Source organism: Podarcis filfolensis, assembly GCF_964270895.1.
Source record: "Podarcis filfolensis genome assembly, chromosome: 1".
In the NCBI taxonomy this organism is placed as follows: Eukaryota; Metazoa; Chordata; class Lepidosauria; order Squamata; family Lacertidae; genus Podarcis; species Podarcis filfolensis.
The window spans coordinates 39451570-39478638 of record NC_139604.1 but is presented as its reverse complement, the minus strand read 5'-3'; the positions used below and the strand labels follow the sequence as shown (position 1 = coordinate 39478638).

Genomic DNA, 27069 nt, shown 5'->3' with positions numbered 1-27069 from the left:
CAAACTCATGAAAATTAGGCAAGACACCAGCAAGGCTCATCTCTACTAACAGCCCCCAGATCATATTCTGGTCAGAAGGTAGTCTGATACTGAGGGTTTCATGCCATTTTTGGGTGGGGCCATAAGAAAAGTTGGTGGAGCAGCAAATGTACATTTGACCTTTGTACAGTAGGCTACTTTCTACACACACCTTTTTATCCTTCACCCAGGTAAGCAGGAAGCATTGAGTTCAGGGATACATTGCAATAGGGCAGAACAGTGAATGATGAGTGTGGCCTGGGGAGGGGTGTGTGGCCTCTGAAGAGTCCTGAGGGCCAGATAGAGTGGCCGAAGAGGCCATATTTGCCCTGCCCTGAGGTCCCCCACCCCTGCCCTAGAAGGAGTGTGATTGCATTGTGCTAATGACAGACTGTATGGATTTGCCTGCTTAAGCACAGCAACCGTATTTTAAATATTTTTTGTATTATGTGGCTCTATCGATATACTTCTGTATGTTCTGACCACTGACATGGGAGGCAAGCTCCCTCCGTTTCCTGTACTTGGCTGATTTTATTCATTTGTCAAAAGCACTTTTAAACAGCTTTGTCTATACAGATGTTGGAGTGGAGGGGTGTCACATTTAGAATGAGCAAAAACGAAACAAGCAGTACAGTACAAAGAAATAAACCCATAAAATACGTCAACAGGTAACAGGAACAGATAAAGCAAGGGCAGACTGAACTAAAACCAATGAACTCACTACACCCTTAAAATGTCTGGGCTAAAAGATAAATTTTAATCTGGCACCAAAAAGATACTAGCCACACATCTGAAGAGGGAGGACACAGCCTAGAGTTGGGCAGTAAACCCAGAACACACTTTTTTTTTGCTCATTAGTGGGTCTCAGTCACTAACAACTATGAAAATGGAAGGTTTCATTCGAAAACATGGCTTTTAAGCATGGCTTCAGAGGTGAGCAACTGACCCACCCTCACTTGCATTAACTGGGCTCAGTTCTGCTGTATTCAAGCTCAATGGCAAGTCAGTGACAGCTCTTGTGAATGATTCATTCATGAAGACAGTTTATACAAATCTCATAGAAATTCTTTTAAATATTCAATTCCTACAGAACATTTGCCAAAGCTTTAGGCAAAATTCATAGGAACTCTAGTGTTGGGCAAGCCCCTCCCTATAATAGTTCTCGCATCCAAATCTTTTGGAAATGTCTGACTTCCCTCAAAATTTCTATAGATGCTCATCTTAAAGGCATCTCTACTTGAACCTAAATATTTACCCTGACGTGTTTATTGGCAGTTGTGTTATGACTTTTCTCTAATACCAATGAAGTGTGCTCCCCCCATTCTAAATATTAATCTGCTATTGCAGCAACTCCTAGAGAAGACAGATAATGTGTACATTGCTTGCATCGGGTCTCTTGTTTCGGCTTGTCCATATAGTGGCAGTGTCTGGTGTTTCCTCTACAACTGATGGGAACAGACACAATAACAAATGATTATTCATTTTTTGAAATGACATTTTGGTATCTGAATGCCTAAATATGTATGGCAACACCTTAAACTTAGGGCCAGTTCACATACTCATGAGCATCACTTGCTTAGACATTATGTTGAACTTGCAGCAGAAATGTTGAATTGATTTAACTGAAAGACTTCCAAGTGCTATGAAAGTGCCATTTATGGTGTTTGATCTTTGAGGGTGTTCACTGACACATGCAAATTGCCACTTGATGTTGTAGCCATCAAGTGAAGAACATGCACAGGTGAACCAGCCCATCGAGAGAGGATTATTTTCTCTTGGGAGAGAGATTATTGTTGCTATAACCTGATTAGGAATCCCTGTCCAAAAGAAGCTTAAAGTGGAATTTTAGACAGCTTATCAATACACTGATTTATCAGTCATTGGGGGGTGGGGAGAGAATGGATTATATCATCCAGATGACAAATACGGTGTTTCACTGTGGTAGTTGTAATCAGGACAGACTTTTTGCACCAGTTTGTAATCAACGCTGTAAAAAGCAATGTAAATACAGATGACTTTAAATGGTTTAGAACACAGCCAGGACACATGGCTTTGTGTCTGCTCTTGGTAGCAGATCTTCGAAGGGTCAAAATTACACAATGCAGTTTTCTTAGCCCTATCCGTTTTCTCGTATTCAATTCGACAGTTGAAAGACTTGGACTCCTTGGTCTCTAGCGTTGACTGTGGTGAGGATTCAAACTCCACCACCTTGGAAGGTGGCACCAAGCTCACAGAAACATTTCCAAGGCCTGTGGAATTGTGCCGGAAGTAAACACTGAAGGTTCCATTGCCATGGTCAACAATTTTCCCTGTTATGAGAAGATTCAGCTTCACAGTTTTGATGTTAGAATGGAAGTCACCCCACCCAAACATTTTCTTGAATTTCCCAGTTTTTACAATTGGTCTGCGTTTAGTTCGTGCAAGAGATTCCTGAACCTCAGTGATGTTGGATAACCAATCCCAAAAGTTGTCTATGCTGTCTGAATATGACATCTGTCCATGTTTCAGTGCTGGGGATGGCTTAACAAAGAGGCGTAAAGGGTTGATGATCCTCGAATTGACTACATTATCAACTAGTGTATCTGCAGGATCTTTGTCTTCCCAGTTTAGTAAGTCTGTGGCATGGATGATCTGCTTAGCATCACAAAAGATCTGTTTCAAAAGAGAGAAGAAGAAGAAGAAAAATATTAAAAACGTGATATTATATTAAGTTAAAAGATTCTTGCCCTGACTTTATTGTGAAAACACTCAAAACAGCTTATATCTGTATTGTAATATTGAGTGACTCTTTTGTTAACTGGGCTCAGTTCTGCTAGGTTCTAGATATATGCTCTGCCCTTTCAGATGTGCCTGAATGAGTGGTGATCACACCTGACTGCATCTGAAGAGAGAGTGGAAACTCCTCTGTAGGGCAAGATTCTGAACCTCCTAAAATCTCCAGTGCCATAGCCCTGCCATCTTTCTCCTGCCATCCTCAGTTACTATTAATGAGAGGCTTCCTAGAGGCTTCTGCCCATCTCTCTGATCCTCAAAATAATCACTACCAGCAGGTCCCATACTTTTCTCTCACAGAAATGGTTTCAGTAGGGCAATGGATTCTTTTGGTCATTCTCCTCCTTCTTTATCTGTAAGGAGCCACAGAGAAATGTGTATTTTTAAAACAACAACAAAAACACACTACAGTCTAAGTACTTAAAAGAATGGTAAAATAAAATTAGTTAATAACTAGGTTGCAAGTACTTAATGAGCAATAACCTTTTTGAATTATTCACACATGAATATAAAAAGATTAAAATCTTATTCTTAAATACCAGTTTTATGCGGAAAGTGCATTGCAGTTCTTTGCTAATCTTCCTCTTAATATAAATCACTTTGAAAAATCATCTTTAATTATTTCTCTTTTTTTAAAGAAGATTGTATTTGCTTAAAATAGAACTGATACATACTGGACCTTGGGCAGAAAACTCATTCTGTGATAATGGTTTAGCGTTATAAGATATTTATTTCTGTATTTTAGAAAATCTACTTTTTATACAAATCAAATGTGACCTATGAAGTCTATATCCTTCTACTTAATCCCCTGCCAGCAAATGTACCCCAACAAAGCAATCCAAATAAAATACCTGGTAGAAGTTAGTAAGCATGACACCATTTGCATGTAAAACAAAACATGTCTTTACTTAGACCTCCTCCTTTCCAGTATAACAAAATAGTTGCCTGTAAGTTATTGGGGTCAACAAAATCCCACAATGTAAAGTACAAACATCTTCTCAAATGGTGTGTGAAATCTAAGCCTTTACAAAAAGCATTTAAAATGTTCAGCTACATACATAAAACATAATTATAACAGTTGCACAAATGCAACAGTGCAACAATCATGAGTAACAACAACAACAAATATTGCATTTTCTTAATACTAAATTATTGGTGCAGGGAGAGATTAACCCTAATGTTATCCAAGATATGGGGCAGAAGCTTTCACAGAACATTCGTTGCTTTCTCTGTTATGTGGATATCGGGGATATATATCCTAGTTCAAGGTTTTCATCTGCCTTATACTAAGGCAATCACCTGTTCATCTAGCTTGGTATTGTCTACAATGAAAGGCAGTGGCTCTCCAGGGTTTCTGACACAGGTTTTCCCCAATCCTACATGAAGAATCCAGGGCTTGAACATGTCCCCACCCTGAGCTCTGGCTAATGGTCTCCACAGACCCTGGTGCACCCCTGGAATCTCGCACCACTCATGGAGATTGTGGTGGTGAGTAACAATATATTCCCTGGAAATTGCTATTGCTTAGTGGCAGGGCACATGCCTTCACATGCAGAAGGGCCCAGGTAATAGTTTAACTAGGATCTCAGGCATTAATGTTAAGAAAGAGAAGTAAAGAAACCATTTAAATCACAACAAAAGGAAAATCTCTTATGCCGCCTCAAATTGGTTAACTGCTCCATGGTCTAGACTTTCCTTTTCCTTTTCTTTTTGCTCATATATTGCTTTAACAATACAAACTAACTTGAATGCTAGAACAAAGTAAACGTTTACATAATTCATGACTTGACAAAGCTTACTAATTCTGCAAGTGCATGCACATTAGAGTCATGCAATATCATACAAGTTTTCAGCATCTTACACTCAAGGCTGGCAAGAATAATGAAGTCTCCAACTGTCGTCAATTACACGAAAAAAATGCAATCCTAAACTGATCACATTATATTCCATTACAATTCTCTTATTGTAAGAAAATTATAACAGACACTAATAATTCAACATAATAAGCAGAGCCTGGACCTTACTGATAATTAAATGTGCTTTTCCTAAAGGCAAAGGCTGTGATAGGTTTTGTAGCAGCATATGTGATTGCTGTAAGGCGTTAAGGATTTAAGTAGCATGTACTTATTAGCTACACTATACTGAAAATCCATACCATATTCATTTTCTGGAATGTATTTTGTACCTACGCTTGTGGTACTAACCTACAGTTCTAATACCCCCCTAATTCCCCCACCCCCTGTTGCTAAAACATTTTGCTCCTGTTACATTTGCATTGATGCTATGAGGAAGGAGGAAATGGGCTGCTGCACAAGGAGCTGTGAGTGGCGGCTCCAAAATTGCCCTTCATGTGGAACTCTTGTGGTGCTAATCCTTTATCCCTGTCTTGAAACTGCAGTACAGTGGTACCTCCGTTTAAGAACTTCATCTGTTCCAGAAGTCCCATTCTTAAACCAAAACCGTTCTTAAACAGAGGTGCGCTTTCCCTAATGAGGCCTCCCACAGCCAGTGCCATTCCACCATTTGGATTCCATTCTTAGACCGAGGTAAAGTTCTCAAAGCGGGACACTATTTCCAGTTTTGCGGAGCTTGTAAACTGAATCGTTCTTAAACCGAGGCACCACTGTATTCAACCTTATGCAGCAGAACAGTTCATATGTTTTACAGAATAGGAACAGAGTTAAGTCCTGGTGAAACTATGCCCTTCTGCTAGAAGGACTCATTAGCTGGATCCTGCCCTTGGTTTGCATATTGTTTCAGAAGGGGTGAATGAGATAGGTTTGCCATTAAATGCAAACTAAAACAAATCCCACCCCCCATCGCCATCTTCCACTGCAGAATGGTTCCTCCCACATTGTATTTGGAGACTTGTTTGGGGTTTTTTAAGTATCCACATTGTAGTCCAATGTTAACTGTAGATTTCATCTTTACACTTGGATCTTTTTAAATAGTCATCACACAATATGTGACTGTACCTATCCCACCCCCTGCCCTGTCATAGAAGTAATTATTGAAGAGTGAAAAATTTGCAGTTTTAAAATATCATTTGCGTAGCCATCCATTGAGTCAAATCAGCAAAGACGCAGCTTTCAAAGAAAGCTATTGAAGGCCGAACAATGTCTGATCCCCTCTCCGTCCCAATCCCCAGTAGTATATCATAGGGTTAAGTGGAAAACAGGCTTTCACAAACAGTTCTGGGGTGGGATTGGAGATCAGGTTGAGTCGCTATCACATTAGGAATGTACAAATTCTACTTCCCACCCAAGCAACTGGTAAAGCACCTTCTGTTATTACAGTTTTACTATGTTAATGAAAAGTGGCCAGAATTCCCTTGTTCAATAACATATATAATTGGATTGCTTTAACAATTCTGTCCTGTCTCCTGTAGTTAACTAAAATGACAAGCTGCTTCAGCAGGAAATAATGATTTTATTTTTTAAAAGAAACCCTCTCATGATCAAATCTTGCAGCCCATTAAATTTTCTGCTTGTAAATGAATCTTATAAAGAACTATCCTCCCTGTAGAGGTACAAGCACACCAACGTCTCTGCTGACAAAACTGGAAAGCAGATCCAGCTGCACAAAACACGGCTATCCATGATTAGTGGTGCAACTTCTCCCAAAGCCATATCTCTTCTGAATCTTTAGGGAATTGTCAGAAAAGCATAATAGGAAAATGACAGAAAGTAGATGAGGAATGACAGAAGTGAACTATATATCAGAATACTAATTGAAGATATTAATATTTTCCCGTGTAATATATCATTCTCTGAAAAGCTGCTAGTGCTGATAAATACTAATAGAAGCCTGGAACAAAACTCGACAAAGGAAGAAGGGAGATAATTGCAAACTTTTCTTGGCTTGCCCAAAGCTTTAACTTTTTTCTTTTTTAAAAACTTTTTAGAAAATACCACCCAAAACTTGTTCAATTGACAAGAGGGAAAAAACTTGCCACATTCAGCAAGGAAACTCTTTGCCTTGCAAAGAGTGATATCCAACTAAATCATACTTAAGAATAGAACCTTTGAAACTAATTGGTCTTGCCTGAGCATGGTTTATATTGAACTGCATCCATTTTAACTTAGTTGTAGTTTTGTCCCTGTTATCTAGCACTGCTTGAATAATCTTATTTTGTTGTTATTATATTTATTCATTTATATCCCACCTACTCCCCAGACTGAGACTCAAGGTGGCTAACAGATAAAATGGAAAAAGCTGAAAACATAGGAAAAATATTAAGTTCACACCTCCACATTCTAAATAGTGATGAACTAGCAACTCATGCTAGAGTAATATGCTGGGTAAGAAAGCAGCAGTAACTGCTGCCATCTTGTTTTTGGAACAGACAGTTTATCATTATCAGAAATCAGTATGTACAGGTTAAAGCTCCTCTGATCTTAACAACTGTTGATATATACTATTGTTGTACTGTGTATTTTGGGTTTATGCACCGCAATAAAGCTGTGTGTGTGTGTTTATCATGAGATGGAGGTGGAATGCCACTGCATGGAATCAACTAACTGTGAGGCACAAAGAGCCTCACTTAGGTGGGAAATTCAAGTACAGTACAGTAGTCTGAAACTGTCTAGGCTCCTGAAGGGATGCTGGACCCTGATTAGTTGCTTTACATGTCTTCCCAGCAGCAATCGTCCACCAGCTTGCTGTCTCCACATTCTAGATTCTGCTACTTAATACTGCAACCACCTGGCTAAATAGTGTCATAACGCTACCTGTGTATGCATGACGAGCAAAAGCACAATTGAAAGTTTTAGTTTGGGAATCTATTTTCAGTTTGTTTGGGTTTTTTTTTTTAAAAAACTTAAATCAAGGGGTAGCTAACTCCCATCAGCCCTAGCGAGCATGGCAAATGATCAGCAATAATGTGAGCTGTAGAACCACTTTGAGGTTTGTTTGTTTGCAATCGAGGGGTATATAAATTTTATGAAATAAATAAATAGTCCAGCAATGGCCAAAGATTAGTCACTTTTAAGCTAAATACAGGCAAATATACTAATACATAGCAGAGTCATGTGTACGGAAACTGGGGGAGAGCTTGCTCTTATACAGGGGTCAGCAAACTTTTTCAACAAACCACTGTCCCTCAGACCATGTGGGGGGCCGGACTATATGGGGGGGGGAATGAATGAATTCCTATGCCCCACAAATAACCCAGAGATGCATTTTAAATAAAAGCATACATTCTACTAATGTAAAAACACCAGGCAGGCCCCACAAATAACCCAGAGATGCATTTTAAATAAAAGCACACATTCTACTCATGCAAAAACACGCCAATTCCTGGACTGTCCGCGGGCTGGATTGAGAAGGCAATTGGGCCGGATGTGGCCCCCAGGCCTTAGTTTGCCTACCCATGCTCTCATATGTTGCCCTGAACTCCTAGGATGGCAGATGCGATAAAAATGCAATGCAATTCAGGAAAGGGGCTCCCCAGCTGCTGCTTCCTATCTTTACATTACTGGGGCATCTGCTTCATTCTTCTACAGCAGGGTTGGAGAACCTGTGCCCTCCAGCTGTTACGGCTTCCATCAGCCCTAATCAACAGAGCCAATTGTCAGGGATTATGGGAACTGTAGTTCTGCAATATCTGGAGGGCCAGAGGTTCCTCAGCTCTACTCTATAAGTAAAAATGGTGATCGAGGATGATTATACCTGTGTTCCCCAAAAATGGGAACATCATTTTTGATGTGCGTCAACCCTTAGTTAACTGCATGTTAGAGGACATTTTCAATTTACCATTTAAATACTTGCTCCCCAAGAAGTATAAATGATTCCCATTTCCCCAAGAAATTACAATGCACATACAGATGCTCCAACACCTCTCTGGACAGCACCCAAATTAGTTTTTTGTGGGTTGCTGATTGAAACAAGCACAGTTAGCACTCATTTTCAACAAGCACCTGCTGACCACCCATCTGCTGAACTTTAGAGTTTAATGATTCTCCCCTCCTGCATACTTTTTTTTAATGCCTGGGAGATTTCATTTTACCTTTGCTAAAATCAGTTCATTAAAATACTAATTTCAAACTGTAATTATCTGTTGGTTAGCTCTGCTGGTTGAACAAGCTATAGTGCTGATATACTCCCAACTGCAGAAAAGTTCACAGATGTTCCAGTCCCCAGGAGGCTCCACTGTGCTCGGAGACAGTCTTGAAAGAGATTTAGGAAATGTGCTTTTAAGAGTCAAGCATTTGCACCCCAAGTGAATATATCAGGAAGAGTCAGGGGGGTAGGCAGTGGGAGAGACACAGTAACAGAAGTCAGTGCGATCTTAATAAACTGACCTCTTATGAAAATGCCACCTGGTTTTCCTTTATGCACAACAAACCCTTTACATTTTTTAAAAAAGCAGAAAGTCTGAACAAACTGTCCTTGCAACTATCTTCTTCAAGACTTTGAGAGGTTCATAAATCCTGACCATCTGGCTAAACAACAGGTAACACTACTGATCAAAAAGGACCCTGTTGATAACTTAAACACTTTGGTCAATGTGTTGCTACAGAGAGCTAAAATAGAACATTTATGAGTTTCAAATAAGGTATCAGCACCCCTCTATCCTACCAGCTCCCAGCAGTTCCATCTGCTTAAAGAAACTCAAACCTAAGACATTATAGTTGGTGTTGTTGGCTCCTTAGAAACAATCCAAAGGTTACAATAGTGTATATATTTTATTAGGATAGAATATTACTAATTGGTGAGCAGGATTTTAGTTTTCCAGAAGGCTTCTTCAAGTTGGACATTAAATGAAATGGGGGAAGGGAGGGAGAGCCAGGCAAGATACTCCAACCCCAAAATCTGAAGTTTGCAATAGTACTAACAGAGCCAAGGAGATGTTATTTAGAGCTAGTTGGATTTGCCTCTGCTATGAGCAAAACAGGTTTCATGGTCCATTTCCTCCCAGTGTTCACATCTGGAAGCACAGCACAGCTGGCTGTGATTTTGTTCCTGCTTTCTCCGAAGTTTGCAAACCAAACTGATCCACAGCAAGTCAATAGGGAAGAGCACACTTGTAGTGACACAATATATTTTTACAAACGAACACTTGATTTAAGCAAGGCAATGTATTGTTTTGATAAACCTATAACGCCTGTAATAAGTATTTAAGATTGATTATGCATTGTTGCTGTTCGTTTTGAATAAGTCATTTTAATACTAATTTGAAATATATTACATATATATTTATATAAGGCTGTGTGATGCTAATTGTCGTGTGCAGCTTCTCCTCTTGGGCTGTCTACAAAGTTCTGCAGATATACTTCATTTGGGAGACATGTTCCTTTGCAGAAAAAGGTAATAACTCACCTGTTCAAAATACTGGGATGGGTCCTTTGCATTTGTATGTCTAAGTTTAGGACAGGTTTTTTTAAAAATCCCAAAACTTCTTCACTCAGTGCATAACTAAATTAAAGAATCCACTTCCACAAAAGGCAGCAAGGGGCAACCAGTTTGGGTGGCTATAAAAGATAGCTATACAAAATCATGGAGGACAAGGGTCCTCCTGATTCACCTCCACCACTGAAGGCAGTTGCTGGGAATCACAAACAGGAAGGGCCGTGCTGCCACATCCAATACTGACTGATAAGAAAAGACAGTAAGAGTACATTTTTTCTTAGATCCAAACAATATGTGACAGTCCCATTTTTTATATATTTTTTGCATGTGCAGGGGAAGTCAAATTCTTTGCCCTGCTGTGTGTCAGTGTTTGTTTGTTTTAAAAAAATTCCCTGTCTGGCTTGGTTCCAGGATGGGAGGAAATTGGTTGGAGCTATAGGGCAAAGGCAGAGAAAAGGTGAAGATTTCAGTCATGTGAGGCATGGGATCCAGGGCTAGGGCCAGCTGGGTCCAAAGGGAGAGAGGTAGATGACACCGTCTAAGATGGGCTGGTGGTTCCAGGGCAAGTACACAATGAGGGTCAAAGTGTGGCATGGCCAGGGGAGTCAGTGAACCTTAAGCTGTTGCCTAGCCAAAGGAGGCTCAGGTATTATAGGACCTAGGGAGTGCTGATTGGCCTGTGGGAGTCAGCTGACAGTATAGTACTGAAGTCCAGAGGGAGCCCTTTACCCATAGAGCCTACAGGGTTTGCCAGAGTTCTGCTGGAATAGGCATTTAAAATATCAGTGACTCTAGTTTGAGACCACTTCTTCACTGGAGATTTACATCTCCCATCTCCTGTGCACTCATGTAAAATAATAATAATTTCAATCTTTGCTTTATATGTGTACAGAACAAGTGTGTGAATAAATAAATAAATGGGGTTGTTTGATATCTGCTCTGCTCCTTCTTCACCGAATACTTCCAATAATTTGAGACAACTCCAGTATAATAATTAATGTCCTGGCTAAGACATGATCTTACTTCCACAAATTTGTCACAAACTACTTTCCATAGCGGGCACAAAGTTCTTACAGCAAATGTTCTTTTTTGTTTCCTACTTTTTTTGTCTGCCTCTCATCTTTTAAACTAGGGAATAAGAGTTTAGAACTATTTAATTAAAGCTAAAGGTATACCTTATAGCTCTGGTAGGCAGGAAGCTGAGTGAATTCCAGAACCTCTATTATTGTAACACATAAGAGATAATTAACAAAGGAAAATATTACAGTTATCTGCACCCTTTGAGAGTGTAACTAATGAACCTCTAACAGCTGCTCCTGAAAAATCAGCAACACTATCACTATCAATTTCTAGACAAAGCGCAGCTGACAGATGCTTGAAGTGATAAATCAGTCTACACTAGGATTAAAATAACAAGCCCCAGAAGACCTCTAAAAGACAAAGGTGTTGTACCAGTCTACTTCTAGGTTCCCTGGATTCTGTTAGAATGCAGATCAAATTGGTTTGCAAAGCACAAACGGTAGTGGGAAAGAAATCCAGCAATCAGTGCACTTGCATCAAACTTGGCAGTTCAAAAAAACCCAAACAAAACCCAGTAAAACTATCACACACACACACACAGAGAGAGAGAGAGAGGAAACAGAGACTGAATTTCATTTCTGGTGCTATGGATACACGAAGTAAGTGCACTTCATTTCCCATACACATTTTAATTAAGCCTGTTTTAAGATGGGCAGTTGTTTTAAAATGCAATGAATATCATTACTGAAACAGGGTATATGTTATTTCATTTTCTTTGTAAAAAAAAATAAAAAAAAATGGGTGGGGGGCAATCTCATAACACATTGCTAAAAATGACTGATGTGCTGAGAACCCATTCACTCCAATGCTTTATGTGCCAAGTGAGATGGGCGAGAGAGTAAAAAAGTAGCAGAAGTGGCACCTAGGGAACCTTTCGGTCAGGCATGTCAATGACAATGTCAGATACGACAGGCGGGCTGACAATGCTGACACCATGCAGAGTACTATATCCATGACATCCCAGTGGATACTGAAATACCGTCCTGACTGGGTGCAACGTGGGCTTGCTTTAGCTGTTGCACTTTTTGCTTCTGTATTTATATTGTCCTACATATTTCTTTTAGCAATAAATTTCTTTAAAAAGCAAAATTATGTTGGAAGCTCCAACCACAGAACTTTGGCCTCATGTAAATTAGTTAAGATATCTCTCCCCTTCAAACTTTTCTTTTATTTATTATTTATAAAAGTATTTGTATACTTGCCACTTCAAATAAAATACTGAGGTGGGGCACAATATAATATGCAGTAAAACAATATGCTGTATATGCTGTAATCTCCACTTCTCAGAAACTGACATCACTCAGGGTCAACTAGAAGTGTCATTAATATTGAAATAGAGACTTAATGTTGTCTCTGCTGCCATGTTTCTTCTCAGCTTTTTATGTGGATGTATGATCTAGTGTGTTTATATGCATCTATGGGCGGCCTCAAATCTATTAAAAATACATTAAAACATCACTCATTAAAAACTTCCCTAAACAGGGCTTCCTTCAGATGTCTTCAAAAAGTCAGATAGTTGTTTGTTTCCTTGACATCTGACAGGATGGTGTTCCACAGGGCGGGTGCCACTACTGAGAAGGCCCTCTGCCTGGTTCCCTGTAACTTCGCTGCTCGCAGTGAGGGAACCACCAGAAGGCCCTCAGTGCTGGACCTCAGTGTCCGGGCTGAATGATGGGGGTGGAAGCGCTCCTTCACTAACTTTTGATGAACTGGAAATTATTCTTAGAATATGATTCTGCCCAAAGATACTCTGGTTCTCGTGGGGAATTTCCTCCCAATGCAAATGCTGTATGAGACAATGGATTTTTCCCAGGACTGCAGCAAGGAAGGAAAGAGTTAATTTCCCTTTCTACCTGCTGTTCATTATTTTTAAAACCCCAAACCATGCATATTAAGGGCTGGATTCAGCTAATCTGGTGGACATGTAGAACTATTTCCTCTGTGCTTCCCCCAAATCCACTCTAGAGGGTCAGGAGAACCCCCAGAACAGCATACAGAGAGAGGAATGAAATAGGAGATCCTTCTATCTGAAAAGCAAAAAAGCTTGCATTGACAGAACGACTATAATAGCACCAAGCTGAATTCCGCCCCTCATGTCCAGTTTAGTCCTTCTGAACTCTTGCCCACGATCTATGAAGGATAACCAATAGCGGTTATAGAGAAGAAAATCCTGTTTGATGGAAGCAGTTGTTGCCCTGGACATGATACAGAAGGTAAACGCTTGCAATACTGGAGTCCTATGACTAGAACCACAGAAAACACAAAATAAACATATACCGAATAAGAAACAATTTGACAAAACTGAAGAGAGTTTGGAAGTGAAGATGATAACACTGTTAACTTGACAGAAATACAACTGAGATTTTTTATTTTTTTTTAGAAAGCTGTTATACAAACAGACACTCAATTTAGATCAAAGCTGCAGTGACAGCAAAGGATTAAAGCCCCTTTCAGGCCACAGTCCCAATCCAGATAACCTACACCCCATGCATGCTATTTGATTAAATTTGTGAATTTCGGGAATGACATGACACCTAGTTTTGTCCTAGAGTCACCATGAACTGGCTTCTTGGTAGATTGGATCAGCAAGTTAGCAATGCTTGTCAAAGCTCCAATGTTATAATATTCTCAATGTTCCAGCTACACAGAGATCAAGATACAACATTGCTTTACAAAGTTATTCATCCCGATGCACTCTGGGATGTTTACAAATAGACGGATCAGGATATTTCCCATCCATGTGTTCCTCCATAACCAAAAGTACACTCCATTTTAATTCTGCATTAATCTGCAATTCTCTACCCTCACCAGAAAATGTATGGGAACCCAATATTAAATATCTACTTAAATACATAAAGGTAAAGGGACCCCTGACCATTAGGTCCAGTCGTGGCCGACTCTGGGGTTGCGGCGCTCATCTCGCTTTACTGGCTGAGGGAGCCGGCGTACAGCTTCCGGGTCATGTGGGCAGCATGACTAAGCCGCTTCTGGCGAACCAGAGCAGCGCACGGAAACACCGTTTACCTTCCTGCAGGAGTGGTACCTATTTATCTACTTGCACTTTGATGTGTTTTCGAACTGCTAGGTTGGCAGGAGCTGGGACCGAGCAACGGGAGCTCACCCCGTTGCAGGGATTCAAACCGCCGACCTTCTGATCAGCAAGTCCTAGGCTCTGTGGTTTAACCCACAGCGCCACCCGCGTCCCTGCTTAAATACATATTTTAGTGCAAAATGTTTATTTTAAAAATATGTCTTTTGCCCACATGTTAAAATGTGTTTTGATGTGTGTGTGTTCTGAGCTGAGACCTATTTCATAACATTCAGAGAATTGCAAAAAAATCCTGATCTGTTTATGAATCCAGGAAGTGTGAATTAGGTTTATTCCCTTAAAAAGGTGGATTTGAAATAGGTCACTAGGTGGGGTGGAGCTGCTATGCTAGCTTTCCAGCAGGTACGTCACTGTTGCTTAACGGCACGGAGAGGTGAGGTCAGGGGTGTGTGCAAACATATCAGTGGAGCCAATCCAACACTCCTGCTTGTGTATTTGAACCACCACACCACTCTCCCTTCCAGGAACCTAGAATCTTAGCTCTACCTCACCTGGGAAGCCATGTCTTCCTCCATTCCTATTGCAACTCAAGGTGTGGAGACTTTGTGGCAAAGTTTGAAACAATGTGATGAACAAGCCATTAATGGAACAACAATTGAGATATGAGTGCCCTCTTTTAAAGATAGCTTCTTTCTTCTATGGAAGTAAAGGTACTGTTAACCCTATTTGATTCACTTACTAATTTCACTGATAAATATATATCTCCATTTAACTCTAACATGGTTTACAGTGTGCAGTCGTACATTGGTTCTTGAACAGAATGCGTTCCGGGAGTCTGTTCGACTCCCAGAACCATTCAAAAACCAAGGCGCGGCTTCTGATTGGCTGCAGAAGCGTCCTGCAGCCGATCAGAAGCTGGATGCGAAACGCCGGACGTTTGGCTTCTGAAAATCATTCAAAAACCAGAAAACTCACTTCTGGGTTTCGATTGTTCCGGTGCCATGGCATTTTAAATCCAAGGCAGGCCTGTACTGCTATACAAATATAGTCAGAAATGAGTTCCATTAAGTCTGAAGTAAGTATGTATAGGATTGCAACCTTAGCTGTTTATTCCTAGGTTTCCATTTCATCTGGTGTTGGCAGTTCCACAAATCTGGTGATTTCAGTGTGAATTCGCATAGCAGAACCCTGCAATTGTACACCTTCAGTGAAGTGAAGCATAACATAGAGGGCTTGTAGTCATCCTCAAATGAATCTGCTAATTAATTTTTTTCTAGTTTGCTCTGGTTTGTTGTATAGTCCAATTAAGTTGCTAAGCCAGTCACATCAGAGTCAATCAACCATACAGTTACATAATTTTTTTCCTAATAAACAGTAGTAATTACATGTACTAGGTTCTAAGGCCGCCAGATGCTCTAAAGCAAAAGCTTTAATTTATTTCATCTAAAAAAAATTCAAAGAAACAACCCATTCATGTGTGATAGTTTTTTTAATAAAACCAAATAAGTTAATTCTTATTTCAATGTAATGTAACTCAGATGCATAAAAGAAAAGTAGAGAGAATAAAGTAGCTATATCCCGCTCTCGCTCAGTTCACTGCCGATTTATTATCACTATATATATAATTATGCACACACAATGTTAACAACTCAGTCCTGTAAATGTCTCATCAGAAGTCAGGCCCATTTAGCTCCATGGAACTTACTCCCAGGAACGTATGCACATGATTGCATCCTAAAGACTTCTTATGCTATAAAACTATTATAGCAAACACTGCCTGAGCGCTAAGAGAAACCTGACACAATAAATTCCACTCCAAAAAACACAGCAGTAAAAACTAGAATTCAAAAGTATTCTGAAGAAGTTGGTCTTGCAAGCTGAACAGGGTTCACTTCTGAGCTTGCAGTTGTTAGGCTTGGAATATCACAGCACAAATAGTAATTGCACTTTGGTTTAGAGGGAGGGCAACGTTCTCTGTCAGCTGTGACTCCTCTGCCTGAATAAGCACCAGAATGTCAAGACTGGGGAAGAACTACCATCTGTCAAAACATGGGTCCTTAAAAACTAGCAAGAAGTCACACAGTAAGTAGGAAAATGTAATATAAGCCAGATAGTTGTGTAACCAACTTAATGGGGATGCACAAACACTTCAGATGATTTCAGAAGTCAGCCAGAATGTTTTGGAGCACATAGATGTGCATATATCTGGGGCTTTCAGTATTATGGTAAATAACTCTTGCACCCAAAAGACTGACAGCACAGGACTGTTCTTTTAGAGTTAAATTTTATGGATCAAGCAACATTAATTTTAGAAGTAAAAGGACACAAATGTAGTGAGGCTTCTGGAGCGTGCTCTGGGCAAGATGCACTTAGATCTTCCAGTAAGTCCACAGAGAAGCATAAATTGGAATCTCTTACACTTCTGGGCCTTGGGACTTTTCAGTCCTCCAAAACAGAGGAGACCAACACAGTGCTCTCCAGAAGTTTCTCAACTACAACTCCCATCATCCCTGAACATTGGGCATGGTGATTTGGGCTGATGGGAATTGTAGTTCAACAATGTGGAGGGCATCACATTGCTTGTCCCATCTCTAAAAGGATCTAGAGGTTGCATAATGCTAGTATTTATATAATTCCACAATATTTACATTCATCTAGGTGGTTCTTACTGCAGAAGAGCCTACCTGCTCTTCACCTGCCTTCATCAAATGTTGTGTGTAGTATGGTTTGCTGTCTGGCTGGGGGCAATGAAGGAAATGAAAAATAAAATAAAATTGTATGTTAAAATGCTAATAAGCCACAGCAGTGAACATCTAGGTTTTAAAGAAACCTGTTCTGATGGCAAAAGTGAGATTCTGACACACCAACTGTAGGGAACTGAGGCATTTTTGCTCCCCTAAACGTTTGAGGGGGCTTAGGAAGCCGAGCGTGGTGCAGTTTCAGTGGCCAGCTCCTCCAGAACGCTTGGCCTCCTTCAGACAACACAACGTTGCATCATGTTGCATCATGTGTCACGTCTCTCTCACACACAATGAAAGCCGGGCCCCATCAATCTTAGGGGCAACTTGGCAGCTCTGCCTCATGACATATGTAAGTCCATCTATAAAATAAGTGCGACCTGAAACAAAATGTTGCAGTATGGAGTGCTCCTGGTCAGGGTTCTAGCCAGTCATACCCATTTCCAGGATACTCTATTCCACTTCCCCTTCCTTATTTTCCTCCTCCTCCAACAGTCAGTCATGCCTACTAAGTATGCTCAGTCCTCACTGAGTGGGGTTTTGTTTTTTGGGGGGGTCCCCCTAAACAATTTTCATACTTATGCAAACCTTGGAGTCAACCCAAACCTGCTGACACATTTTGCATGTGGGTGGTGCCATATTATTTACTTATTTTAAAGATTTATACCCTACCTGAATTAATCTCAAGGCGGCTAACAACACAATAGTAATAACACACACACACACATACCCAAAACAGCTCACGTATGCACACACAGCTTCAAGCTGTTGACTGGTGGGTGGAGCCGGAACATGCTTTCCTTTAGTTCTACAGTCCCAGGGTAACAAACTGTTGAACCAGAAGATTCTTTATGAAGTTTTTCCTAATGTCTAGCTAAAATGAGTTTCTTTACCATCTCTACACATCAGTTCTAGTCTTGTCCTCTGAAGCAACAGAGAACAGGTCCACCCTATCTTCTTTGTGACAGCCTTTCAGGTACTTGAAAGCAGCTCCCATGCTTCCCTATAATCTTCTCCAGGCACAGGACTTGGGTAGCCAACACTTCAGCCTTTCTGGTAGCTCTTGTCTGAACACCATCTAGGTGTAGCGTCCCTAGAGCTACACTCACCTATGGACCTGTAAAATTCTAAGCCTTTTAAGAGTGAGGGGAGATTCATATACAGTGGTACCTTGAGTTACAAACACCACAGGTTACAAACGCTTCAGGTACCAAACCGCTAACCTAGAAGAGTTACCTCAAGTTGAGAACTTTGCCCCAGGATGAGAACAGAAATCGTGTGCTGGCGGCGCAGTGGCAGCAAAAGGCCCCATTAGCAAAAGCACGCCTCTAGTTAAGAACAGTTTCAGGTTAAGAACGGACCTGCGGAATGAATGAAGTTCATAACTAGAGGTACCACTGTATGTTAATTCAGTTATAAATGCTGCATATCAATTCTCGTTTGTGTTCTGGACTGTCTTCCAGTGATACGAGCTTAGACATTTATCACTGTTATACCCAGATATAAAAATTCCTGTCACCACTAGAGCCTTACCAGTAGCTATTTTACCAGTATTATTTCCTGTGACACTAACTATACTTTGTCTATATACAGAGAGAGAGCTTATATCACACCTCAAAAGTCTAGTTAAATTTTATGCTGTATTACAAATGATCTCCTTCAACAAAGAAACTGAACGCTATAGCTACATTCAAATTTGTGGACACTGGTTACATGTTTAAAAATTACATGAGCGTTTATCAGCTTTATTAACTCCAATTAAAAATCAAGTCCCTTTGCTGAATTATAGACAACTCAATCCATCCCACCTCAATTAACATAGCAATCCTGATACACATACAATTTAGCATATTCCTCTCATTATACAATCACATATTTTATAAAAAAACCCCAGTCTTATGCTAAAATTACAGTAAAAGTACATCAGTACAACTGACTATAAATTTATCATAAGGGAAAATATACAGTTTTAAAACAAGCATTTTATATAAAACCTGAGATTCCTCCTTTCAATAATAAAATAAGCCAATAAAATGAGTAATAACTTCTGTAGGAGGAAAATGTTCAATAACAATTCTACTTCTGCTTTAAATAAACTATATACAGATTGCAAACTGCCTAAAGTCTTTAAAGAGTAGACAATGGCTGATATAACCGAAGCACTTATGAACTAAAATGTGCTTCTCACAACTAACTATTGCACAAGATTCAAAGGATTAATCTCTCTCCAAATCCTGAAATTATTTATAGAATCAGCAATGCTTGCCAAGTGTCCTAAAACACTGCATACATTGCAGCAATCTAACCTAGAGGTTACGAGAGAATAAACGACAGAAGTTAGGCTATCCCTGTCCAGATAGGCGTGCAGCTGGGCACTCTGCACCACTGAGGCTACTAAGCCTCAAACGATAGCCAGGATCCAGCAGTATCACCAAACTATGTACCTGCTCCTTCAGAGGGAGTATAACTGCATCAAGAGCAGACCATCTCCCATCCATCCAGTCTAGGCAACTAACAGTGCTTCAGTCTTACCCAGACTGAGCTTCAGTTTGTTGGCTCTCATCCAGTCCACTACCAAGGCAAGACAATGGCCCAGCATATCCACTGCCATACCTGCAGATGTAGAGGAGAAGTAGAGCTGTGTGTCATCAGCATATTGCTGACAATGGACTCCAAAATTCCAGATAACCCCATTGAACGGTTTCATGTAGATGTTAAACAGCCCAGGGTTGCATGAATACCAGTTGCTTGTAACCACAGGAGGGGAGAATGCTTTTGTGCTCAAATCCTGCTTGTAGTTTTCTCACAGGCATCTGGTCAGCCACTGAGAGAACAGGATGTTGGCCTGGATGGGCCAGTAGCCTGATTCAGCCGGCTCTTATTATGTTCTTATGTACACACCATACATTTAAAGTGTATGACTCTCCTCATACTGTAGGCTTCTAGCATCACTTTAACTCACTACTTCATCTTCGAAATCATAGGAATGTTTTTGCTGTATCTACTTCCACATTTTTAACCAGACTCACAGTGATCCACTTGTTCGTAAGTGGCAATGGCAAATAAAAATAATCCATTGTGCAGGGTTGTAACATCGGTCAATTGACTGCCTATTATGTGCCTGTGCTAAAATACGGCCCAAACTTCCACAACGGATGACATCATGTCAAAAAAGGCAAGGCAAAAATGCAGCTAACTTTTTTTTAATTGCCTCAAGGTGTTGTGGAGATATCCCATGGGAGAAAGGGCTCCTTGACTGCCCCCTTCCACATAGTTCATTATTAGTAATAAATAATACAGCTGACCTGAATTTAATGTCACTGCCCTCACTTATTGCCATTTGTTTATTTTTGTAATATCTCCCTCTTTTTTGTTCTGGTACTAATCAATTCATGCTTTAAATAATGGAACATTATTTGATAAGCCTTGCCTAGTCCAATGTCCAACTCTAGTTGGTTTTTTTAAAAGGGGGACCTCTGTCTTTCTAGAGCTCCTGTCTCCTTGCTTACCGTAGGTAAGACACAAAGGCAGCCCTAGGTGGTGCCTCCAGAAAGCAACCCTGTTTTAACATGAGACTGTGTTTTGTACAATGTATTCTCTTTCCTTCCTTCAGATTCCAGAACCTGAAGGAAGAATGACAGAAAAAAGCTCCGTGTGGAGTATCTAGAATGCAGCCTGTTTAAATGTTTCGATGTTTGCATACAAGATGGAGAACCACATTTGCTAGCACTGCGGGAAAAGCACTGTGTAACGCTGATGGCTTCTGTCCTCCTGGTTTCCTTCTTATTATCTGGGAGACCAGGGTAGAATGGTAGTGAAAGGTGAATTGTGAGGAGAGGAGCAGTGTGTGGTAACAGGGAGATGGGCGTGGGCTCAGAAGGGAGGAGCCGGAGGTAGATAACCACAATCTGGGTTTTATGTAGAAGTCTGGTCAATTTTCTCTTTAAACACAGTCACATCCCGTACCTTCAACATTTTACCAAAAATGGTACATCACAAAGATGCCTAGCATTGTGACATAATTTTGCACATATTTAAAGTAGGCTATCCCAGGATGGAGGGGAGCAGTATGAATCTCACACTTAAAAAAACCCACACAACTTTGGTTGGCAATAGGAAAAAACTCTTTTATGCAAGACACTTAATTTACTTTAAATAATAATAATAATAATAGTTGTTTTACTGTATAGTCCATGCTTGTATGAGAAGCACCTCAATCATCAAGAAGTTTATTCTTAATCTATACTGAAAAATAATTCTATTTTAAAAAAGAAAACATCAAGGCAGCTAACTCTGTAATACACACCCACACCCACCCAAAAGCTAAAACACAGATAAGTTTTAACCAAAAGATATCAAATTAAATATAAATAATAGAGAGCAACAAACTGCATACTTAACAACTTAAAAAAGAAAACTTATATTGCACGAGGTTTTTTGTTTTTGTTTTATCTCACCATTTGAATTTAAGGAAAACCCCTTCCCTCATACTATGGAAAAGACTTTTTAACAAAATAGCAGCACATTTGATCAAGTTACAAATAAGCATTAAAGATACATCAGCACTTCTGTTAGCTATAAACATCATCGAGTGCTTTTGAAACCCTTTTCTGTATCCATAGGCAATGCAAAGCTTAATGCACCATTTGCAGAACCAGTTCATAGTCTGAGGACTTCCCTTTTATTATAAGCTTGCGCTGTGATTCATTTATTGTATGGATTTAAAATGTGGAGTATAAAACAGCAAAGCACTGCAGCTAGGTTTTGACAGCAACACCATACAATTTTTATTTAAATTTCCGTTGGTTTTTTTTTAACTTAAATTTTGTTCATTTGGGAGCTGATTCTTAAAAGACTGTTTTGAAATATATATTTGACATCTTTGGCTTAGTTTTATTTTTCATTTGCAAGCACCACCAATGAAAATTGTAATAGATATGACAAAAATAATATACCAGGATTTGTTTGCAGGAATCTGTTAAATAGGCTTGATTCAGTGTTAACATCAGTGCCTTAGGGAATGGGCTGTAAAATCCTCTTATACAAGGCACTTTTCTACTGCTAGTGCCTAAGATTGCACGGCTCCTCTAACCTAATTATTAACATGACACTGAATAATTTGTAGCAACAAAACAGCTGAATGGCCATTAACATTAGATTTAAAGAAATGGTATGCTATGACCTTAAAACGTACTGGACAAAGCATTTTTTCCCTTTTTACTATTTAGCCAATAACTACCCAGATTATTATTGACTGGAAACAGCAATATTGTTTTACATATATTGACTACCATAATGTTAAACAAATGGTGAATTATGGTGAGTTTAATTATCTTTGATTAGCTACTATCTAGTTTGCAGAGGAAATGGATGGTGTGCAATTTTTTTTTACCACCAACAGCACTTTTTACTGTCTTCACAACCTGTATTTACTAAAAACACAGTCTTATAAATGTGTGTATAAATAAACAAAATAAATAAATAAACAATGGAAGGAAGCCCCATTGAACACAGTGTAGCTTACCTTTGTGTAGATATGTCTACAATTAAACGTTTAGTTATTAATTTTTGCCTACGCTAAGGTTGCAGTCGTATATACACTTACCTGAGAGTGAGCCCAGTTGAATACAGTGGGACTTACTTTTAAGTAAGTGTTTGCGGGGGCTGCAGCCTGGGGGCGGGGAAATAGGTATAACCTACAAGGTGGTATACCAAGGACATCCTATCAGTTGCAGTAAATGTTTTTCAACAACAGAGAGACTAATTTATTTGTAGTGAAGGAAAACTCATTGAATCATTAACAAGAGGATGATTTTATAAAACTTCAACTTAAAATAGCATCTATACAAGGAATCAAAAGTTCAGCAAAATTAAATAGGCCTTTTGAATTTCTCTGCGCAGAGAGACTTGCCAGTTCATTATAGTTGCCATAAGATACTGCCCCCAATGTTTGTGTTTTTAAAGTTTTGTACTCTACAGTAAATTTCACCACATAAAAAAAGAAGTTCTGGTTATTATTATTTTTTTAATGTTTCTTTCTCTCATTGGCAAAAATGCTTGTAACTGTTTACGGATATTGTCCATGTCTATCTTTGATTGTCCATGTCATCTGACTCTACAAATTGTACACCTGGAAGGCACTGGTCATTTAAAAGTACATGTGCACAACTAAATAGTAGACAACATGGTAATACTGTGTCTATGATATGCAACAAAATGTTAAGCACAGCTTTGTATTTGTAATTAGCATATGTTATTGAGTCCCATAGGGCTTACTCCCATCCCAAGGGTTCTATGGCAAGGGAGAGCATGATAGAAATCGAAAAAAATAAAATTATAGGGTTGCAGGGTTACTTGGATTATTTTTTTAACTTTAGGACTACTTCCCTCTTAAGAATTATATGATAAAAGTGTTTCATTACACCACTGATGGAGATTTCTCTAACAGCACAGAAAATGAGCTACTGCCCATGGAATTGTTAGGCTATCAGCTGCGAACAGGTACTCCCTTGTGTGCATTTCCCTCCCCTTACAAGAAAACAGCTTTTGATCCTTTAAAGTAATCAACACAAAGCAATTGTTGTAAAGCCACAGCAAAAAAGTTGACATCATCCAATAAAATGTGGAATAAAACCAATGTCCGTCAGAAGTTTTAATCGGTTCCTTTGATTATCTGGTTGATTTAAAATAACAAAAATAAAAATGGGTCGGGGTATTTCAATTTACCTCTTTCCTGACCAGCAACTTTGTAATCCATTAACTGCTTTCCATTCACATCCCTAACCCCTGTGTGGTGTTTAGCTGGAAACTCTGCTCTAAGAATATAAACAGCCTTTTATTGTTCAAAAAAGCAAAGCAGTGTGAAAGCAAATATGAGTGTCTTATCGCAGAGCTGCAGCTCCGCACTTCACTGCTATGATAAAGTGCCACAGCAAAAAAAAAAGGAAAAAGGAAAACAGCCCCACAACATTACAAGACAAGCACAATCCAAAACCGGATTAGAATTTGACATAAGCTTCCTCAAAAACTAATCAATCAACTCATGCTGTAATATTAGAATCCAGCTCTTAAGGAGGCTGTCTAATCCCTTCAAGGTTTATTACACATCGCCTTATTGACTGTAGTCACACACACACACACACACACACACATAAACTTTCAGCCAGAATGCAGCCATGAAGAGAAAAAATTAACATCTTCCTGAAATGGAGTATGATGAAATACGATTGCAATGCTATTTTTGTTTGATTTAGCTCCTTTTGCTGCCTTACTCCATATATTTAATGGCCCCAAGTTAGTTATTCAAGTAAGTTTGTTACAAGTATTTACAACTGTATTCTCTACACTCTGATTAGTAGCAGTGTCTCACTTGGAGTTCTCCACAACTTCAGCAAACCAGCTTTTGCCATTTTTTCTGACTGCAATCTTCAGTTTACTCCCATTATATTCTGCAGGGTTTACTGCTAAGTACAGTAAAGGTATTTACAACTGAGCTGTAGTCCACCCCAAAGCCACAAGATACCACAAGAGAATAGACAGCAGTACTGTACTTTTACATCATTTATAGGAAATATAAAACGAATTTTGAAACTACGAAAAGCAAAGAAATTTAATTTAAGCTGCAATCCTATGCAGTTACATGAAAATAAAGTACCACTGAAAACAGTTGCTCCAGAGTAATAAACATGCACAGGGTCCAGCTGCATGAGACCAGATAATTGCATAAGTAGTTTATTGTTTGAGTGAGTGGCTGTCAACAGTACAAGATTCTTATTTACAGGTAAATATTCTCAGATAAAACAAAACAAAATATTAATAAATTAAAATAAACTTATTTGCAAATTGCTTAGGATCAACCAAAGTGGACTCTAGTCCATGAAAGCTTGTGCCATAACACATCTGTTAGTCTTCAACATACCACAAGGCTACACGAGGTGATGGTGATGTATCAATGTATTAAATAAGTATGTAAGACTTTTACGTAAAAAGTTGCTTCACAGTTGCACCACACAACATCCTGTTTAATAACATTGCTTCAGATTCGTACTATTGAGGAAACAAAGCCTGCAAATATATGAGCCAGCAAAAAACAAATCTGCTCAACAGACACATTTCTTTTAAATTAGAAAACTGTAAGAAGCAACAGTGTAACTAACTTTCTCTAGAGGCACCAGATATGGAGATGATTGTAAAAAGCCAGTTCTTTATTATCCAAGATTTCCAAAGGGCTTATTGCAGTGCAACCCTAGGCATGTCTACTCAGAGGAAAGTCCCTCTGAGTTCAGGGGCACCTACTCCTGCGTAGCTGTGTTTAGAGTTGCAGCCTTACTTTGGTTACACTAAGAGCACATAAATGGAAGATCCGAAAACCTTAGTCCAAAGCCAACAATATTCAACATGTTGGACACAGGCCTTTCGGGAATCCCAGTTGAAAACTGAAAAAAACAAGACGATATTGTTAAGCAATCCCGCCTTGGGCTTTACTGGGCTGTTCTAACTCAATCGAGTTCTTTCCCCTCCGAAAGCGAACAGTGTTCTCCGTCGAAACAGCAGCAGTCGGAAGAGACGCAAGGTGCGCCCAGGAGCTCGTTAGGTTTCTTTGGCTGCTTAGAAAAGGGAAAAGTTTCCACCAAGCATCCGAGCCCAAGCGATCGAATCGAAACGCTCACCCTCCTCCTTCGCAAACCAAAGCCACACCAGGCGCGGCTAGCTAGTGAGAGATCTCGCCATCGAGCCGCGCGCAATGTTGGCGGCGGAGGCAGGTGCGCGCCCCATTCATTCCCTGGCATCGCTGAGATGGATGGTCCACTCCCCCCCCCCAAAAAAAAAGAGAGAGCAAGGGTGGGAGAAGAGATGGAGAAGGGGAGAAAACCCGAAAAAGAGAAAGGAAAGACCTCATGCTAAAGCCACCCCGGTTCATTACGAACTTCTCCAGCGTTCCTAAAGCTTGCAGAGAAATAGGGAGGCAAAGCCTAAGAGCGCACTCCGTTTGCGCCCAGGCAAAGCGGGAGACTTACAAGCGGGAGGAAGCTGTGCATCACCACCAGGAGAGGCAGGGGCTGCCGCAGGTGCGCCATCCTGGCTCGGAAGTCTTAAGAGATGCTCTCCTTTCCTCGGGTCTGGCTCATCTCCACTTTAGGGGGCAGGACTGAGTCCAGGGACATAGCACGGCGCGGCGGCGGCTTCGTCGCCGTCTTCTTCTGCCTCCAGAAACTGCCACACGACAGACATACACGCGCTCGCCGAGAGGCGCGCGCCCGTCAGAGCGGACGGGCAGAGAAGAAGAAGAAGAGCCCCCGCGAAGACCCCGAGGCGAATCCTCCGGCGCTCACTCGCGCAGGCGCCTCTTGGGGTCCCCTTTCGCGCGGGGGGCGCCGCTCATGGCTGGCGGCGAGGCGGGAAAGAGCCGCGCAAATGGCCGGAATCAACGGCGGAACGTCGAGGGGTCCCTGGGAGAGGTGGGAGGGGCGGGCGAGAGTGAGGGCATTTTCACACACGCCCCGTGAAGAGATGCGGTGGTGGTGGCGGCGCAGCGCTATGCCAGCCACGCGCGTCAAGCAACTCGGCGGCGCCTCCCCGGCTGCCTGGAGCGGGCGAGGAAACAGGAGGAGGGCGCTTTGTTCGCGCTTGGCGGGAAAGCGCTCTGAGGCGACGGAGCGGGGAGGGGCGTGGCTCAGCCCGGGGCGTATTAGTGAACGCAGTTGGGAGCAGGAAGTGTGTGAGGCGGCCGGGGGGGGGGAGGGCGGCGGTTTTGGGTCCTTATGGGGACCCCTTGTGGTAACACGCCTTTGGACGAGCTCCCTTGCAGACGGAAGAAAACCTTCCCAGCAAGGGGCAGAGGGATGCCTGAGGTGTGCCAGGTGGGTGGTCCCACCTCGTCTCCACCCAGGAAGGAGCAGAAGGGCGCTGCCCAGAGAAAGAAGGGGGCAGCCAACTCTGCCCGTTTTCCAGCCCAGGGAGGGAGAGAGCGCGGGAGTCAGTTGAAGTGGGCAAGGCAGCAGTTCAGTGGAAGAGTTCCTGCCTGAAACCCTGCAGAGCTTTCGGTCAGTGGGCAATATTGAA

The 27069-nt window shown here is 40.7% G+C and overlaps 1 protein-coding gene across 1 annotated transcript; it reads right to left on the bottom strand.

Moving 5' to 3' along the window:
- Positions 1 to 752: 752 nt before the first annotated feature.
- Positions 753 to 26614, bottom strand: NXPH2 (neurexophilin 2). The gene is made up of 2 exons (XM_083583134.1): positions 26025 to 26614; positions 753 to 2670 (listed from the first exon to the last, which is right to left on the bottom strand). Exons 1-2 carry the CDS (start codon positions 26082 to 26084, stop codon positions 1927 to 1929), a joined length of 804 nt encoding a protein of 267 aa, XP_083439260.1. The 5' UTR covers positions 26085 to 26614; the 3' UTR covers positions 753 to 1926.
- Between the last annotated feature and the right edge of the window lie 455 nt (positions 26615 to 27069).

What these genes read in the sequence shown, in the direction of transcription:
- NXPH2 (XM_083583134.1), bottom strand. Translation starts at nt 26,084, where the DNA reads ATGGCGCACCTGCGGCAGCCCCTGCCTCTCCTGGTGGTGATGCACAGC. An exon ending in TGCACAGCTTCCTCCCGCTT is followed by an intron (nt 2,671 to 26,024) that starts GTAAGTCTCCCG and finishes CTTTTGAAACAG; the next exon opens with ATCTTTTGTGATGCTAAGCA.